Raw genomic sequence first — 17,378 nt, 5'->3', positions numbered from 1 at the left:
TAATAATTGATTAAATGGGATTTAATTAATTATAAATTAATTAAGAAAAGTTCTTAATATTATTAATTAAGAATTTAATTTTGGAAATTAAATAAAGTGAGAGAATTATTTCTAAAGTGTTTAGAAAAAGGATTAATAATTAAAAGGTGTTTTAATTATTAATTAATAGGTTAATAAAAATAAAGGGTTAATAATAATGATATTTTATGGAAAAAATTTCAGCTGAAAATTTTGCCTATAAATATACTATTATAAACCCTTATTTTGCTTCAACCTAAATAATTACAAAACTCTAATTCTCTCCACCTCCTCCTCCTCCATTACATAGATTTCTTGGTAAATACCGGTGGAGTGTTTCACACTTGAGGAGCAGCTGCAAGGGACCTCCGCTCGTGATTCTTGGATCGCTTTTAAAGGTTAGAAACGATCCCTCGATTTAATTCATGATTTGTATGCGTATTATATGGATTTTATATCATGAAAATTGTTTTACAATGCTTCCGTGATAGATAAAATCCTACAATGGTATCAGAGCATAGGTTGTATGTATATAGATCTGTGATAAAAATTTCAGAATTTTATGTGCTTGTATGAATTAATTATGATTTTTGCAAGTTATATCATGGATTAATTATGACTGATTAGAAATTGTTTCTCAGAATTATTTTGACTTTAGATCTGGGTTCTACAAGTGTTGTAGATCGTCTGGGTATTTTTTTCATAATTTTATGATGAATGGATTAATTATTATAATTTTTTGAAGTTGTTTTAATTAAATTCAGAATTAAATATACATATATATTTAATCTGTTAGTATATATGTATATTACTCACATGTTGTATATTAAAGAATAATTCTGCTGTACTGAGATTGATGGTTGCACGGAGTTCGGTGCAAAGTACGGCGGCGACGGCTGCTCAAACAACAACAAAAAAAATATTTTTAACGATCTGCTGTGCTTAGCGCGTGAAGCGCAGTTGCTGGGAAAGGGGGTTGCACATTCCATGAATGTGTAACACTGTGTCGCGCATTTACGGAATGCGTTACACGCATTAAAGGCTCAAATGTGTTGTAACGCATTACCGGAATGCGTTACAGCCCTTGTAACGTGTTCCTGTAATGCGTTACATCCCGATTGTCCATATTAAATTTGATTTTCTGGGAGTTTCGTAACTCCGTTTTGGGCGTGCAATATATCGTTGGATTCGTTTTTCCGAGACGGATCTAATGGAGTGATCAAATATTTTTATATAAAAGTTTTGAACTGTTTATATTCTCGAAAGTGTTTTAAAGCATGTTTTAATAGTTTTAATTGCTTTTAAATGCTATAATAAATTCATACATCATTATATCAATGTGTGACATGATAATTGCTTGCATGTTTACTTGTTTATTTATTTTTGTATATGAGATATATGCCTATATTTACCATGCGATGATTGATTTAGGTGAACTTAAATCAATATAAGGCGTGCTCTAGAATATCTAGAATAAAAATCGTTTCTTGCCTTAACAATAATATTATGAATACAATCATGAGATTCTTATGTTTATAAAACACGTAATTAAATATGAATTTTCAATATTGAGAGAAAGGATGATTCTGTCAACAACAGATTTCTATCTGTAAGAAAGGGTTATTAAGTGACGCCTCTTGATAATGCTCCACCCGATCTGGGAATTATCTGATTATCGATTATTGATTTGAAATATTTAATTTAAAAGGAAGAATCTCTTTATAATATGATTATGATTGTAACGTAATATAATCCCTCTAAAATTAAATAATATCAAGTAGTAATTGGCCAATGACACAACGGGCTTGTGTCGGTCATAGCCTTCCAACATGATAGAAAGTGGTTCTTATTTTTAAATCATTGTCGTTTCGTGCTACAGCCGAGGGCTTTGATTTCGAAATAAGAAATACTTGTCTATTACATAGAGATGTGTACATTGAATTAGAATCTAAAGGTCGTTACGTGCTACAGCCGTGGGCTGTTGGAGACTGATTCAATTATACGAAATATTGGGTTAGACTTGACTTAGAATATTGAGTTTGTCGTGCTACAGCCGTGACTCAATTATTCAAGAGGATAAAGTTATATTAGGGAATAACATAAGATGTAATTGACAAGAGTTGTCTGCCTATTGAACATCACATGACGTTTCGTGCTACAACCGAGGTTGTGTGATGGAATGTAGGATCCCTATTCCTACTAGCATTATGAATGCTTAATTTTCACTTCGGGGTTGTATAAATTAGATAAACTAGTGAGAGCCACTTATGAATAAAGACCTGATTCATATAGTGTTTTGAAATGAATTTGAATATTTTCTAAGTGTTGTTATGTGTTCATCATTTACAGATTTACTATATACGTTATGTCTTCTGCACTATCACTCCGGAGCATACTAGATGCTCACAAGTTGACTGGTCCTAATTTTGCTGACTGGCTTCGAAACTTGAGAATTGTTCTCAGGGTTGAGAAGCTGGAATATGTGTTTGACTCACCTAAGCCTACCGAACCTGCTAGCGATGCACATAATGATGAACATGTTGTGTATCGTAAGTCGATAGATGATACAAATATTGCTCAATGCATCATGCTAGCTTCCATGAATATTGAGCTACAGAAGCAACATGAGCATATGGATGCTCACACTATCCTTATGTATCTACAAGAGTTGTATGATGTGGCAGGGAGGACAGCTCGATATGAGATATCGAAGGAGCTGTTCGGTTGTAGGATGTCTGAGGGATCATCTGTGAATGACCATGTACTTAAGATGATCAATTTAATTTAACAACTTGGACAACTTGGTTTTGCCATGGATGGGGAGCTGAGCCAAGACTTGGTCTTGCAATCACTTTTGAGTTCGTTATCGCAGTTTGTTGTGAACTTTCACATGAATAAGTTGGATGTCAGCCTGCCTGAACTCCACAACATGTTGAAGACTGCGGAATCGAATTTTCCCCCTAAGAAGAGTTATGTTCTTCTAATTGGTGAAGGTTCCAATCCTAAGAAAAGGAAGAAGAACCCTTCCAAGAAGAAAAAAATAGGTGAGAAAAAGCCGGTTCCACCAAAAGCTGATGACCCCAAGAGCAAAGCTGTTTGCTTTCACTGTAACAAGGTGGGGCACTGGAAGAGGAACTGCATGGTTTACCTTGCAGAATTGAAGAAGAAGAAGAAGGGTAGTGGGACTACCGCTTCTGATTCAGGCATGTTCATGATCGAAGTTAATATGTCACTAGGTCAAATTTCTACTTGGGTATTAGATACCGCCTGTGGTTCTCATATTTGTAATTCGTTGCAAGGACTAAAGGGAAGTAGGACTCTTGAAAAAGATGAGGTGATTCTACGTATGGGCAATGGAGCAAGGGTTGCGGCCATATCTGTAGGATCATTTAGTTTACATATGCCTACGGGCAAGACTATTATTTTGAATAATTGTTATTACGTTCCCTCTATTGTGAGGAATATTGTTTCTATTCCTATGTTAGATTTGGATGGTTTTTCATTTATTATTAAGAATAGTGAATGTTCTATTCTTAGAGATAATGTTTTTTATGGACGTGGTATTTTAAATAATGGTCTGTATGTATGTGACGTAAAGCATGATTTACTTCAGATTGAACAAACTAATAAAAGAAAACAAGATGATGAAAATCTGACCTATTTATGGCACTGTAGGCTAGGTCATATTAGTGAAAATAGACTGCGGACGTTGCATAAGGAAGGGTTACTTGACCCCTTTGATTTTGAATCATATCCTACATGCGAGTCTTGTCTATTGGGTAAAATGACCAAATCTCCATTTAGTGGACATGGAGAGAGGGCTGCAGATTTGCTAGGATTGGTACACACAGATGTATGTGGACCAATGTCTACGCAAGCCATGGGTGGATTTTCATACTTCATTACTTTCATAGATGATAAATCTAGATTCTGATATGTGTATTTGATGAAACACAAGTCTGAAGCCTTTGAAAAGTTCAAATAATATAAACATGAAGTGGAGAAACAAACCAAACATAGTATTATAACTCTTCGATCAGATCGAGGTGGTGAATACTTGAATGGAGAGTTTCTAGATTATCTCAAAGAAAATGGTATAGTCTCCCAGTGGACTCCTCCATATACTCTACAGTTGAATGGGGTATCTGAAAGGAGAAATCGAACTTTGTTAGACATGGTTCGGTCCATGATGAGCTATGCGAATCTTCTAGTATTCCTATGGGGTTATGCATTGGAAACCTCAACATATTTACTGAATAAGGTGCCTTCCAAATCTGTTCCTCAAACTCCATATGAGATATGGAAAGAAAGGAAACCGAGTCTTAAACACGTTAAGATTTGGGGATGTCCAGCTTATGTCAAGAAAGTTGACCCAGATAAGCTGGAATCTCGATTTGTAAAATGTAATTTTGTGGGATATCCTAAAGAGAATTTAGGGTATTACTTTTACACCGATCATCGGGTGTTTGTCTCCAGACATGCTACCTTCTTGGAAAAGCAGTTTATCCTTGAAGGAAATAGTGGGAGCAAAATTGAACTTGATGAAGTTCAAGAAGCACAAACTACTACGGATCAAGCGGAAACACCTGTTCAGACTAAACAACCTTCTGTGGAACAGCCCATTCGTAGGACAGGGAGAGTGTATCGCCAACCTGAGAGGTATTATGGCCTTGTCATTGAGAATGACAATGAGTTGTCAATCATTGATGATGACGACCCTGTGACCTATAATGAGGCTATGAGTAGTGTTGACTCAGAGAAATGGCATAGTGCCATGAAATTCAAAATGGAATCTATGTATACCAACCAAGTATGGACTCTGGTTGAGGCGCCTGAAGGTGTTAAGCCTATTGGGTGTAAGTGGGTATACAAAAGAAAGATTGGAGCAGATGGTCAGGTGGAGACCTATAAGGCCAGGCTCGTGGCAAAAGGATTCAAACAAAGGCAAGGGATTGACTTTGATGAAACTTTTTCGCCTGTAGCCCTGTTAAAATCAATTCGGATTTTGCTTGCGATTGTTGCTTACTACGACTATGAGGTCTGGAAAATGGACGTGAAAACGGCCTTCCTCAATGGGGAACTTGAGGAGGAAGTGTATATGACACATCCAGAGGGTTTTCTTTTCAAGGGAAAAGAACACCTAGTATGTAAGCTGCTGCGAACCATATATGGTTTAAGGCAAGCTTCTCGTAGATGGAACATCCGTTTTGATGAGACAATCAAAGAGTTTGGTTTTATCAAAAACATAGATGAACCATGTGTCTACAAGAAGGTTAGTGGGAGCGCGGTAACATTTCTGGTATTGTATGTAGATGACATACTTCTTATAGGAAATGATATACCGATGCTGCAATCAGTCAAAGTATGGCTATCAAAGAACTTCACCATGAAGGACTTGGGAGAAGCATTTTTACATTCTCGGTATGAAGATCTATAGAGATAGATCTAGAAGAATGATAGGTCTTACCCAGGGTACATACATCCAGAAAGTGCTTAAAAGGTTTAGCATGGAAAACTCCAAAAGCGGTCTCATACCGATGAGCCATGGAGTGTCCCTTTCCGAAAAAATGTCTCCTAAGACACCTGAGGAAAGAGAGCGTATGAGTAAGATTCCTTATGCTTTAGCAATAGGATCTATCATGTATGCGATGTTGTGTACAAGGCCTGATGTTGCTTATTCAATTAGTGTGACGAGCAGATATCAGTCCAATCCAGGTGAAGACCACTGGAAAGTAGTGAAAAACATCCTTAAGTACTTACGAAGGACTCAGGACATTTTTCTTGTTTTTGGTGATGAATCTGAGTTGAAAATAGAGGGTTATACTGACTCTAGTTTTCAATCAGAAAGTGATAGTAAATCCATTTCAGGGTACGTGTTTACTCTGAATGGTGGTGCGATTAGTTGGAAGAGTTCCAAACAGTCTACAACGGCTGACTCCACAGCGGAAGCAGAATATATAGCTGCAAGTGAGGCTGCAAAAGAAGCCGTTTGGATGAGGAAATTTGTTTCTGAGTTGGGAGTTGTTCCTAGCGTTGAAGAGCCTATTGTGTTGTATTGTGATAACAACGCAGCAATAGCACAAGCTAAGGAACCTAGGTCTCATAAAAATTCCAAACATGTCCTGCGGCGCTTTCATCTGATTAGGGAGATTGTTGAAAGAGGAGATGTCAACGTCGAGAGAGTTGACACACATAACAACATAGCAGACCCTTTAACAAAGCCACTTTCTCAAAGTCACTTTGATCATCATAAAGACAAAATGGGTATTAGATACTAGAGTGATTGGCTTTAGTACAAGTGGGAGATTGAAAGACCTGTGTCCTAAGTCCAATTATGTATGAGGATTTAGGAATAACTTTTATGTAATTTGTTTTGATTTCATTGATATTAATAAAAGACTTGTTTTGTTTTTATTGCGGACTCTATCTATTTTAAGTGTTTAAATAAGATATACCACATTTTAGAGTAAAGATTTTTATGGATTGTGATGAGATCATAATAATGAGACCTAAAAGATGATAACTCTAAACTTAAATAGTTCTTGATCGTAGGATTACTAACTGGTAATTAATAATTCACAAAGATCGGTACATACTATTCTTGCTTCATTATGAAGGATGTCTGTTCTCATAGACATTTGTGTGGTGATACTATAGCTAGTATGCAGGTGCTTATTATAGAATAAGTTCACTGAACATGACTCACACAGCTGAACAACTTGATGGAGTTCACTCACGTGTCAGCAGTTGTTCACATAGTGATAGTTGTATAAGTATCCTTAGACTTGAGGTCATCATAGTCATCTTGTGTACACTGAACTATGCTTTGGTTTAGTTCTTAGTCTCCAGGGACAATTATAAGGGCTCTACTGGGTATAGGAATTTGTACACGAAGATAGTGTATGATCAATAAAGGATCTACCCCTTCCAGTGAAGGAGGAGAATGTTCAATGTTGATCCACTTATGCTAGTTCAGGAATCTCTGGCCAGAGTGAATGAAATTAGGAAGGAGTTTCTAATTTACATTAAATAGAATTGAGCATAGTAAATGGCAAAATAAATGATTAAATAAGATAGGCTTGACACGAGTTCCATGCCTTATATTTAATCATGACATTGCAGGGTAGAAGGAATTAATTGTACGGTAACTATTCACTGAATAGGTTCTTGGTATTCTAAGCAGTGAATTCGTATTATCCGGATAGTCGCGATATGCTGAGAAGTATCCCTCACGATGTAGAATAAATATGATTAATTAATTAATTAATCGTATTTAATGAATTAGAAAATTTATATAAATAATGATAAAATAGTTTTATTATTATTTATTTCTACTACTGGCTTAATACTGAACCTACAGGGTCACACTATAAAAGAGAATGATTTAATGGTGGAGGAATTAATTAATAATGGCTGATAATTATTTATTTATGAAATAAATAATTAATTAGCAAATTTAATAATTGATTAAATGGGATTTAATTAATTATAAATTAATTAGGAAAAGTTCTTAATATTATTAATTAAGAATTAAATTTTGGAAATTAAATAAAGTGAGAGAATTATTTCTAAAGTGTTTAGAAAAAGGATTAATAATTAAAAGGTGTTTTAATTATTAATTAATAGGTTAATAAAAATAAAGGGTTAATAATAATAATATTTTATGGGAAAATTTTCAGCTGAAAATTTTGCCTATAAATATACTATTATAAACCCTTATTTTGCCTCAACCTAAAAAATTACAAAACCCTAATTCTCTCCACCTCCTCCTCCTCCATTACATCGATTTCTTGGTGGATACCGGTGGAGTGCTTCATACTTGAGGAGCAGCTGCAAGGGACCTCCGCTCGTGATTCTTGGATCGCTTTTAAAAGTTGGAAACGATCCCTCGATTTAATTCATGATCTGTATGCGTATTATATGGATTTTATATCATGAAAATTATTTTACCATGCTTCCGTGATAGATTAAATCCTACAGAGCTCACATCTTGTGGAAAATAAAGGAAACATCTTATTTATTGATTTAGATCAAAGGCGGTACGGGCCGAGGCAACCAGGTCGGCCCGCGTTAGAAGACTTTGTGTGTAACATGAAAAATGACTCATATATGACTGAGTTGCTCGTAAATTTCGGGGCTGACACGGGATATTCCTGAAATCATGGGAAGAAATACGGAGATGCCGCGAGATTGTAGGAAGCGTATGGATCCGGTCGAGATTTACTTGACTATTGGCCGAAGGCCTGACTTTATCATGGGCTTGGGTAGTACGGGTCAAAGATTCCTAACCCTAACCTATGTGACTTGTTCCCCAAGAACTACATGAGAGTTGATCCCTATAAATAGGGTACGTAGGCACTTGTATAAGACATGAGTTGACCCTTAACAGAGAATAAAATCCTATTCTTTCTTAAGGTTCACGATGGAGAAGGTTAGGGGATTTGAGATTGAATTGTTTAATGAAAGAAATAATTTTACCTTGTGGTAAAGCACGGTAAAAGATCTGTTAATTCAATGAGGGTTATATGCGACTCTCGGAGGGAAGAAGCCTACTGAAGTTGATGATACAAAGTGGGGAGACATGAAGTTACGTGCGGCATCAACGATCCGGTTGGCCCTTGCACCGGAAATCAAGTATGATGTTCTTGAAGAGGACAATCCCAAAAATTTGTGGGAGAAGTTAACGAAGACTTATCACTCAAAGTCTTTGGCCAATAAGCTGTTTCTCAATAAAGATTTGTTCGGGCTCAAGATGGAAGAAGACGGAGATTTAAGAGATCATCTGAATCGTTTTAATGGCTTAATCAACCAGCTGAATAATTTGGATGAAAAATTGAAGGATGAGGACAAAGTTGTTCTACTACTAGTGTCTCTACCGAAGAAGTATAATACTGTGATGACTTCTTTATTGGTTGGGAAAACGAAGTTAGATTTGGATGAAACTATTGTTGTTCTTCTGGAGGCCGAAAGATTGATGAAACAAGAATCGAGTGACACATCTGGTGGAAGTGCATTCGTGGTACGTGCGCGTGACACGGAAAAGAAGTATGCTAAGAAACATAACCCTAATAGCAGGTGTTTTTATTGTGAAGAATTGGGTCATATACAATTTATGTGTCCAAAGGCAAGAGAAGACTTGAGAGAGTTGAAGAAAAATCGAAGGGGTAGTGTTTCGCTTGTAGAAACTGATGAAGATTTTCTTTTGGTTCAAGAGGAGAAGTGATCAAAAGAAGAATGGGTGTTTGACTCGGGATGTTCTCATCACATATGTGGTAGAAGGGAGTGGTTCTCGTCCTACAAAAAGTGTGAGGGAAAGATTATGACTTTACCGAACGGTAAAACGGTAAATGTTGCTGGCATTGGTGAGGTAACAATGAAACGTCACAACGGTCATGTTCAGAAGTTAACTCAAGTAAGATACATACCGGAGTTAAATCGAAATCTAATTTCATTGGGTAAATTAGTTGATTTGGGATATACAGTTATGATGAAAAACAGTATGTTGAAAGTCACTAAAGGAGATTTAGAGATACTCAAAGGTCGAAAAGATAAGAGAAATCTTTTTGTACTAGAAGGAGGGGTTATTGTTCGAGGGGAGGTATTGGCGGATCGACGTCGATGGCTTGATGGTGACCGTTAATTCGGTTGCGCATGAAATCATATTGGGTTGAAGGGGAGAATTGTTGGGGTTAAACCCAATAGTTAGTATGGGCTTGATGATAGAAAACATAATTGGATTGGGTAATAATTGTATGGGTAGATAATTATTATCATAATTGAGTTGGGTAATAATTATATGTATTGACAATTATTATTATAATGGGAATGAGTAATAATTGTATGGATAGACAATTATTATTGTAATCAGATTAGGTATGTCTTGTTGGCTAAGTTTGTGATGCATAATCATGTTATTGTTTTGATGTATGCTTGAGTATTGTTTGACTTAAGTATCGCTTGAATGAATACCGTTTGGGGAGATTGACTGTATTATTGATAATTGTTTTGATTAATAATACAAGTTGGGACGTGGGTTTTTCCGCGTCATATATTAAATGTGTGTTTTACATTGTTTGTTTGATTTTATAATTATGTGTGTTCCCCTAACACAACCTCCACAACACTTACGAAATTCTCCCTTAACAAGTAATATACCAGAATTATCAAAATTCTTGAGCTTCAGCGTTTTTCGTCTTATGGCTCATAGTCATTGGTCAGGTGATACCAATATTTGACATGGCTAAGTTATTTGCCTCCCTCCACGTACACTCCCTGATAATCGAATAATTGATCTGGCTAAATATTGACTTGCTGAAAATATTTTCAAAAATACCTAACTTAGCGGAAAACGGTTTAAAAAATACAGTGCAATCTTGTATGAAACATGAAATACATGAAATAAGGTGTTTTAAGGTATATTTGTCAAATACGACATTCTAGATAGTGCAGTTCGAGGAATACTGGGCCAACTAATGGCAACTGTGGAGGCTAAGGCTCTGTTTGAGATTAATGTTAAAAATTACTGTGTTGTTAGAAAAAGTGCTGCTGAAAAAACTGTTGTAAAAATCAGATTGACTGTTTGGTAATTTTTACTGGATACGTATATATTTTGATGTATAAAATTAAAAATAATGATATTTTTGGTAAGGTTTGATGGTAAAATATTTCCCGCAACAGCTGAAAAACACTATTTTCTAACATCAGCTTTTAGGCAGAAAACACTTTTCCGAAAAATAACTTTTAAATTTTACCAAACAGTTTTTTCACTTCTTTTCAGCGAAAAACTGTTGTTGTTGTCGCAACAGCAATACGAAACACACCCTAAGCTTGGAAAGCTTAACATGAAATCAATCAAGATACGGCAGAAACAGTCAGGAAAGATGCTCTAAACCAGGAGGATGGTGAGAAGTCAAGAGATGGGAAAGAATGAGAGGCATCAGCCACAAGTTACAAATGCCCAGGGAATATCCGTAGACGTAGTAGATGTATTAGGTTAATATGAAGCACCAGAAGCATTAACTGGTCAACCCCGTGTACAAGTAAGTCGCAAATATCAATTTCTCTTCAAAAAGAATAAATTTAAACCTAACCTAAACCATTCAAGTTTAAGAGATAAGAAACTTGAGTGGTCAAGTTTCAATGACCAAGAACTTGCCCATTATTGCATGCCCTACTTGTATAGTTCACCAAGTGCTGGAATATTAGTGAAACGTGTTTTTTCTTAAAAAATAGCATAACTCTTGTATTACTTGAGTTGGCGCCCTTGCTAACCTTTTACCCGAGTTGTAGGGATGTCATTAGGATGTCAAGTGAGATGACATTCGGTGTCAACTTGGGTTGTCAAAAGTCGACATCCCGGTGCTAACTTCATTTCTGTCCCAATGATAATACAATATTTTACATAATGTGACAAACTTGGCATCACTCACGGAAAACAACCAATGTAGTAGCTCTAAGGGGTCGGAGATGGTCCACGCAGGATTGCAGATTTTGATAAGATAATTAAGCACGAATAGTATGACGTTTGTGATAACGTACATGAAGGTGCGTTACATAAAAGTCTACACTCTTTTAAGTAGCCATTACAAGACTTTCATTCCTCAACACTTCTGCTTCTGGTAACATATCCTGTCATCGTGTTTGTAGTACAAGCAATACAAAGGAATTTTCTCGTAAAATGGTTGATCTTCACGTCTTCTTTTTTCCGGCCATGGCTCATGGTCACATGATACCAATACTTGACATGGCTAAGTTATTTGCCTCTCGCGGTGTACACTCCACGATCATCACTACGCCTCTAAATGCTCCTTGTTACGCTAAAGGAGTACAGAAGAGTAATGATTTGGGATTTCAAATGAGTATCAAAATTCTCGAGTTTCCAAAAGTAGACGGTTTGCCTGAAGATTGTGAAAATGCTGATCAGATTCCTTCTCCTGCTATGCTCCCTGTTTTCTTTGCTGCAACAAGGATGCTCAAAGATCAAATTGAGCAACTTCTGGAAGAATTTCGTCCTAATTGCCTTGTTGCAGATATATTATTCCCATGGGCTACTGATTCCGCTGCCAAATTTAATATCCCAAGATTGGTTTTTCATGGATCTGGCTTATTTGCTTCGTGTGCTGAAGGACAGATGAGGCTGCACAGGCCATTCAAGAACTTAATAAATGACTCGGATGAGTTTTTTGTGCCTAACATTCCGCATAAAGTGAAGTTGTGTTTAAGCCAACTCGCGCCTCATCATAGAACAGAGGAAAAGACAGAGTTCACAAAGATGCTAGCTGAGGCAAGAGAATCTGAGTTAAAAAGCTATGGAGTGATTGTAAACAGCTTTTACGAGCTAGAACCTGATTATGCTGATCATTACCGGAATGTTTTGAATAGGAGGGCATGGCATATAGGCCCACTTTCATTATGCAATAGAAGTTTAGAGGAAAAAGCACAAAGAGGGAAGCAAGCAGCTATAACTGAAGATGAATGCTTGACATGGTTGAATTCTAAAAGCCCGAACTCAGTTGTATACATTTGCTTTGGAAGTGTAGGCAAATTCCCAAGTAAGCAGTTACACGAGATTGCAATTGGACTTGAAGCTTCTGAACAACAGTTCATATGGGTTGTGAGGAAAGGGACAAATGATAAAGAAACCGAGGACTGGATGCCAGAAGGATTTGAGGAAAGAATGATTGGAAAAGGCCTAATAATCAGAGGATGGGCACCGCAAGTGATGATTCTTGATCACGAAGCTATAGGAGGTTTTGTGACACACTGTGGCTGGAACTCAACTCTTGAAGGCATAGCTGCAGGGGTACCAATGGTCACATGGCCTTTGTTTGCTGAGCAATTTTATAATGAGAAGTTGATCACAGATGTTCTCCAAATTGGTGTTGCTGTTGGTGCCAAGGAATGGGTTATTGGGACAGGAGGCAACATAAAAAGAGTTGCAGTGGAGACGGCTGTGAGGAGTATAATTGTTGGTGAAGAGGCCGAGGAGAGAAGAAACAGATGCGAGGGACTCAAAGAGATGGCGAAAAAAGCTGTTGAAGAAGGCGGATCGTCTTACTTGGATTTAGATGCTTTGATCCAAGAACTCAGTTCATATCCTTCTTCATAATAAAATTTAAACAAGAGGAAATATAGCTTGCTACTTAAGTTTGTTTTTACTTTGGATTTTGATAATTGTACTAGTCTCATTTAAGAATAATAAATCTTCAAAGTGAACACAATTATACTCTGTCGAGTCCTGGCTCTGGCTGTGTAAAAATTATGTGATGTATGGATATAAACAAAATATTGTCATCTTTCTTCCAATGTGGCACACAGGTTCAATTAGGAATGCCAAATTTTCTGCAAGTTTTGCAATATAATGTGGACTATCTATAAGAGTTGCAGAGCATTTGAAAACTACTCCGAATATAATGTCTTTGTTTTACTATTTTCATGTGACCCTTTGAGCCTATGATGATATGGATTTGCTTAGACTTAAGTCTGATGAATTTAATTAGAGTGCGGGTTTTTAATATTTTAATGTTTGTTTTTTTTGTTGAATTTTTGTAAATGCAGGTGGTCTATCAATATTTATCGATGTTGTAAAACTCGAAAATCAGATCGACTCAATAACGTATCCAAAATTTTGAGCAATCGGCCGATTTTCGAGTACTCGTTTTCAGCATCCGAGTACTCGCTTAAATCCGAATCGATTCACCTCCGATTTCCGAGTACTCACTCGAGTGCTGGTCCGAGTTTACCGATTTTTAGAACACTGATATTTATGGTTAGAATACCAATCAAAATGCACCAAACTCACGAGAGTTAGTGTTTATTGTGTGACGTTTGTTGTTAGACACACATTAGAAAAACTAGAAAAACTGTTTAACGTTTGTCGTATTCCCTTATATTGAATGTCTATTTTTTGAATGTATTTAATTCCCGTGTCCCCGCACCCGTGCTTCCGTAGTATGAAACACCAACTCATATTCATGATCTTGAGATGGTTTAGTTCTTGATGCGTCCTTAACAAATTTGCATTTCGCCTCCAGCTCGGAAGGGAGACTAAAAGATGTAAAGAGTTAAGGAATTAGAGCAAGAAGCAAATTGGGCTAAGGTTTAGAAGTACCCGGACTAAGCTTATTGATGATCTAAGATTAAACAAATTAGAGCACAGGCCGGCCCAACTCAAACGGGCCTATTATCAGATCTTCAAACAATGAAATAGCCAGATGGGCTTTTACGTCCAGTTACTCAATTTAAAGCTGATTTTCTTTCTTTCTTGAATTTGATTAAAGTAGATTCCACATTTTAAGAAAGCGATGATGTTAACGTCTTTTTTCTTTAAAAGAAGGAAGAACTATTTTCAAAATTCCGGTAATCAAGGTTTTTTTTGTTAATTAAATTATGCACGCATCACTGCAAGGAGAAAAGAGTTTAACCAATGAACGAATTTGTCAACAATTAATAATTCGGTAATCTAAGGATCTTTTTTTGCTAATTAATTACGTACGCATCAACCATGGAGAAAAGAATTCAACCAATGTAACTTGTCGGCAATTAAGAGACTTTTTTCATAACAATAGAATTCAAACTTATTCTTATCCGAAAATATGGTTATTTATTTATATTGCAGAATTAGAGTTTTTGAAATCTTAAATAAACAAAAATTTTAATTAGAACTTTAAAGGTAAACAAATATTTTAATTACAACTTTATTTTAAACATAATTCTTCGAAGTTAAAAACTCGTCAATTTTTTTATAAATGAACATATTCGTATAACCATCTTATTTAATCATGAAATTTTGAGCCTTCAATATTTTCCTTAAAAACGAAGAAGATGTCAACAAAATAAAAAGTAATTCGCGAAAAAATGTTATAAATAATGTAATACTCCCTCGGTCCCAATCTATCTGTCCAGTTTGACTTTTATGCGTAATTTAAGGTGCATTAACAGTATAATTTCCTTAATTATTTTTCAAAAATTATTTTGTGAATAAAAGTTTAATAATTAAATTTTTATTTACAAAAAATTAAATTTTAAAAATAAATAACAAAACTATGTGGTCAAAGTATCTCAAAATACGTGTAAAAATCAAACTGAAAAAGTAAATTGGGACGGATAGAGTATTTGATATATGATCGGGGAGAAATGTTGATTTTTTTTTTACAAATATGGCTTATAACCCTATACAAATGAGTATCTGTTCTCATAAATCTCGGGTGAGCAATGATTGAACCCAATTTCTGGGACGACAGAAGATAAACTCTTAATCACTTTACATATCCAATCGGGCTCGGAAAAATGTTGAATTAATATCACAGAATCTCAGAAAATCTTGCAAAGGCCATTTAGGGGCTAGAGTGAATAAACAAAGTAGGGCCTCCACCATACCAGAATTGAAGGCCATTATGGCGCAATAACTTGCTCCTTGACCTGCCCACGCTCATCCAAGTCCTCAATTTGTTTCCCCCTGTTATAGAATTTGTTCTTCTAAAACCTGCATCTGTGTTCAATTCTGATTAAAAACGGTCCAAATATTTTTTCCAAATAACGCGAAATTGACAAATTTTAATTTGAGAGTACTTTTTTATTGTTATAAGCAAAATTAGTAAATTACCAAACCTTTTGGTATAGTTTTTATAATTTTTTTGAGATTTCTAGCATTTTTATTATTAGTATTATATAGAATCTGACTCTGAATACGTTTATGATCTTAGTTTATCGGTGTTGCGCTAACGATGTTATTATATATGAATTATTTCCTCGGTCTCAAATTAATGCTCGTATTTGTAGTCAAAATAACTAATATTTGACTGATAATTACGTACAATATGCAATTGAAAATATAAAAAAGACACATTATCGAAAAATATATTTATATATATAATCAACCCTTAAATATTTTTTTTAAAAATTTTGGAAAGATAAAAATAATTTTTAATATAGTAATCAATATTATGTCAATTTTATCATGAAATAAATATTATATTAAAATAATTTTATAAAATATTTATTTGCTTTTAATTATAAAGGTGGCAATTAATGCCGCATGACATGAGTGCGCAACAGTTTAATCCCTCACCAACCTTGCCCTAACTCCATCACTGTCCCTCCATTATGAATGTCTTTGCACACGAAGAGAGGTTTCTATTTACTAAATTTATACTACATTAATCAACTCATACAAATACACCCACAATTATTTATATTGTGAGCTAGTACTATTAAAATATAAATTAATTATCAGAATATATTAAGACTCTGTTTGAAATTACTGTTAAAAATTGTCGTGTTGGTAGAAAAATTGATGTCGTAAAAATCAGATGACTGTTTAGTAATTTTTTTGATATGTATATGTTTTGATGCAAAAAATTTAAAATAATAATATTTTTGGTAAGATTTGATGGTGAAATCAGCATATGTTTCCCGCAAAAGCTGAAAAACCGTTTTTTTCTAAAAACATGGTGACTTAGCTTTCTCTAACAATTTTTGGGCCAAAAGCACTTTTCAGAAAAATATTTTTGAATTTTACCAAACAGTTTTTTAACTGTTTTCGGCAAAAAGTTGTTATTATTGTTATCAACAACAATATCAAACACATGCTAAATTTATTTTGAGACGGATAGAAGGAATAGTAGGTGCTAAAAATTAAATTGAAAATATTTGTTTCATTCGATTTTAATCGGATCACCGTGTGACGAAAGACGAGCTGGAGTGTTGTCTTGTTGTCCACGTAAACGTTATTTATAAATTAGATGTACATATATTTTTTTAAACTTATAAACTATTTATAAATCATTTAGCTCATAGTGAATGAGAGCTTATCAAAAATTAATGTCAGAAATTAACAATTTTGATCGACATTCTCATCACCTTTATATAGAGCCAAGGATTTGGACATCATGTCACAGTTCGACACTCTTTTAAGAGTTATATTGGAATTGCTATAATAAGTAATAGGGTTAAATGGCGTTTTGGTCACTCAAGTGACCACTAACTTTCACTTGGGTTATCGAACTCAAAAAGCTGTCAATGAGGTCACTGAAGAAATAATAATGTTCAACTTAATTATGGCACATGTTAAAAATTTCACGAACGTTAAATCTCGTTGACTATAGACGGTTCTCCGTTAAATATGTACAAGTCGGATGCCACATCAGATAATTGACCCGCCCAATCCTAAAACCACCCAACAAATTAAACCCGACCCAATTAAAACCCACGACCCTTTTAACTTTTATCCCAAAATTAAAACCCTTTATCCCAAAATTAAACCCCCTCTTTACGATCTAAACCCTAATCACAAGAATGGTTCGAACTCGATCGGGTGTTGAGGTTCGTTTAACTCAACCAGTCGATGATATCGATAGCAA

The 17,378-nt window shown here is 35.2% G+C and overlaps 1 protein-coding gene across 1 annotated transcript; it reads left to right on the top strand.

Annotated features, from left to right (window-relative positions):
* The first annotated feature begins 11,261 nt into the window (after positions 1–11,261).
* LOC141684438 (scopoletin glucosyltransferase-like) lies at positions 11,262–13,313 on the top strand. Its single transcript, XM_074489424.1, has one exon. It carries the CDS (start codon positions 11,696–11,698, stop codon positions 13,124–13,126), a length of 1,431 nt encoding a protein of 476 aa, XP_074345525.1. The 5' UTR covers positions 11,262–11,695; the 3' UTR covers positions 13,127–13,313.
* Positions 13,314–17,378: the final 4,065 nt, after the last annotated feature.

This window comes from Apium graveolens, chromosome 9, assembly GCF_009905375.1.
Source record: "Apium graveolens cultivar Ventura chromosome 9, ASM990537v1, whole genome shotgun sequence".
Taxonomy (NCBI): domain Eukaryota; kingdom Viridiplantae; phylum Streptophyta; class Magnoliopsida; order Apiales; family Apiaceae; genus Apium; species Apium graveolens.
This window is presented reverse-complemented; position numbering and strand designations above follow the sequence as displayed.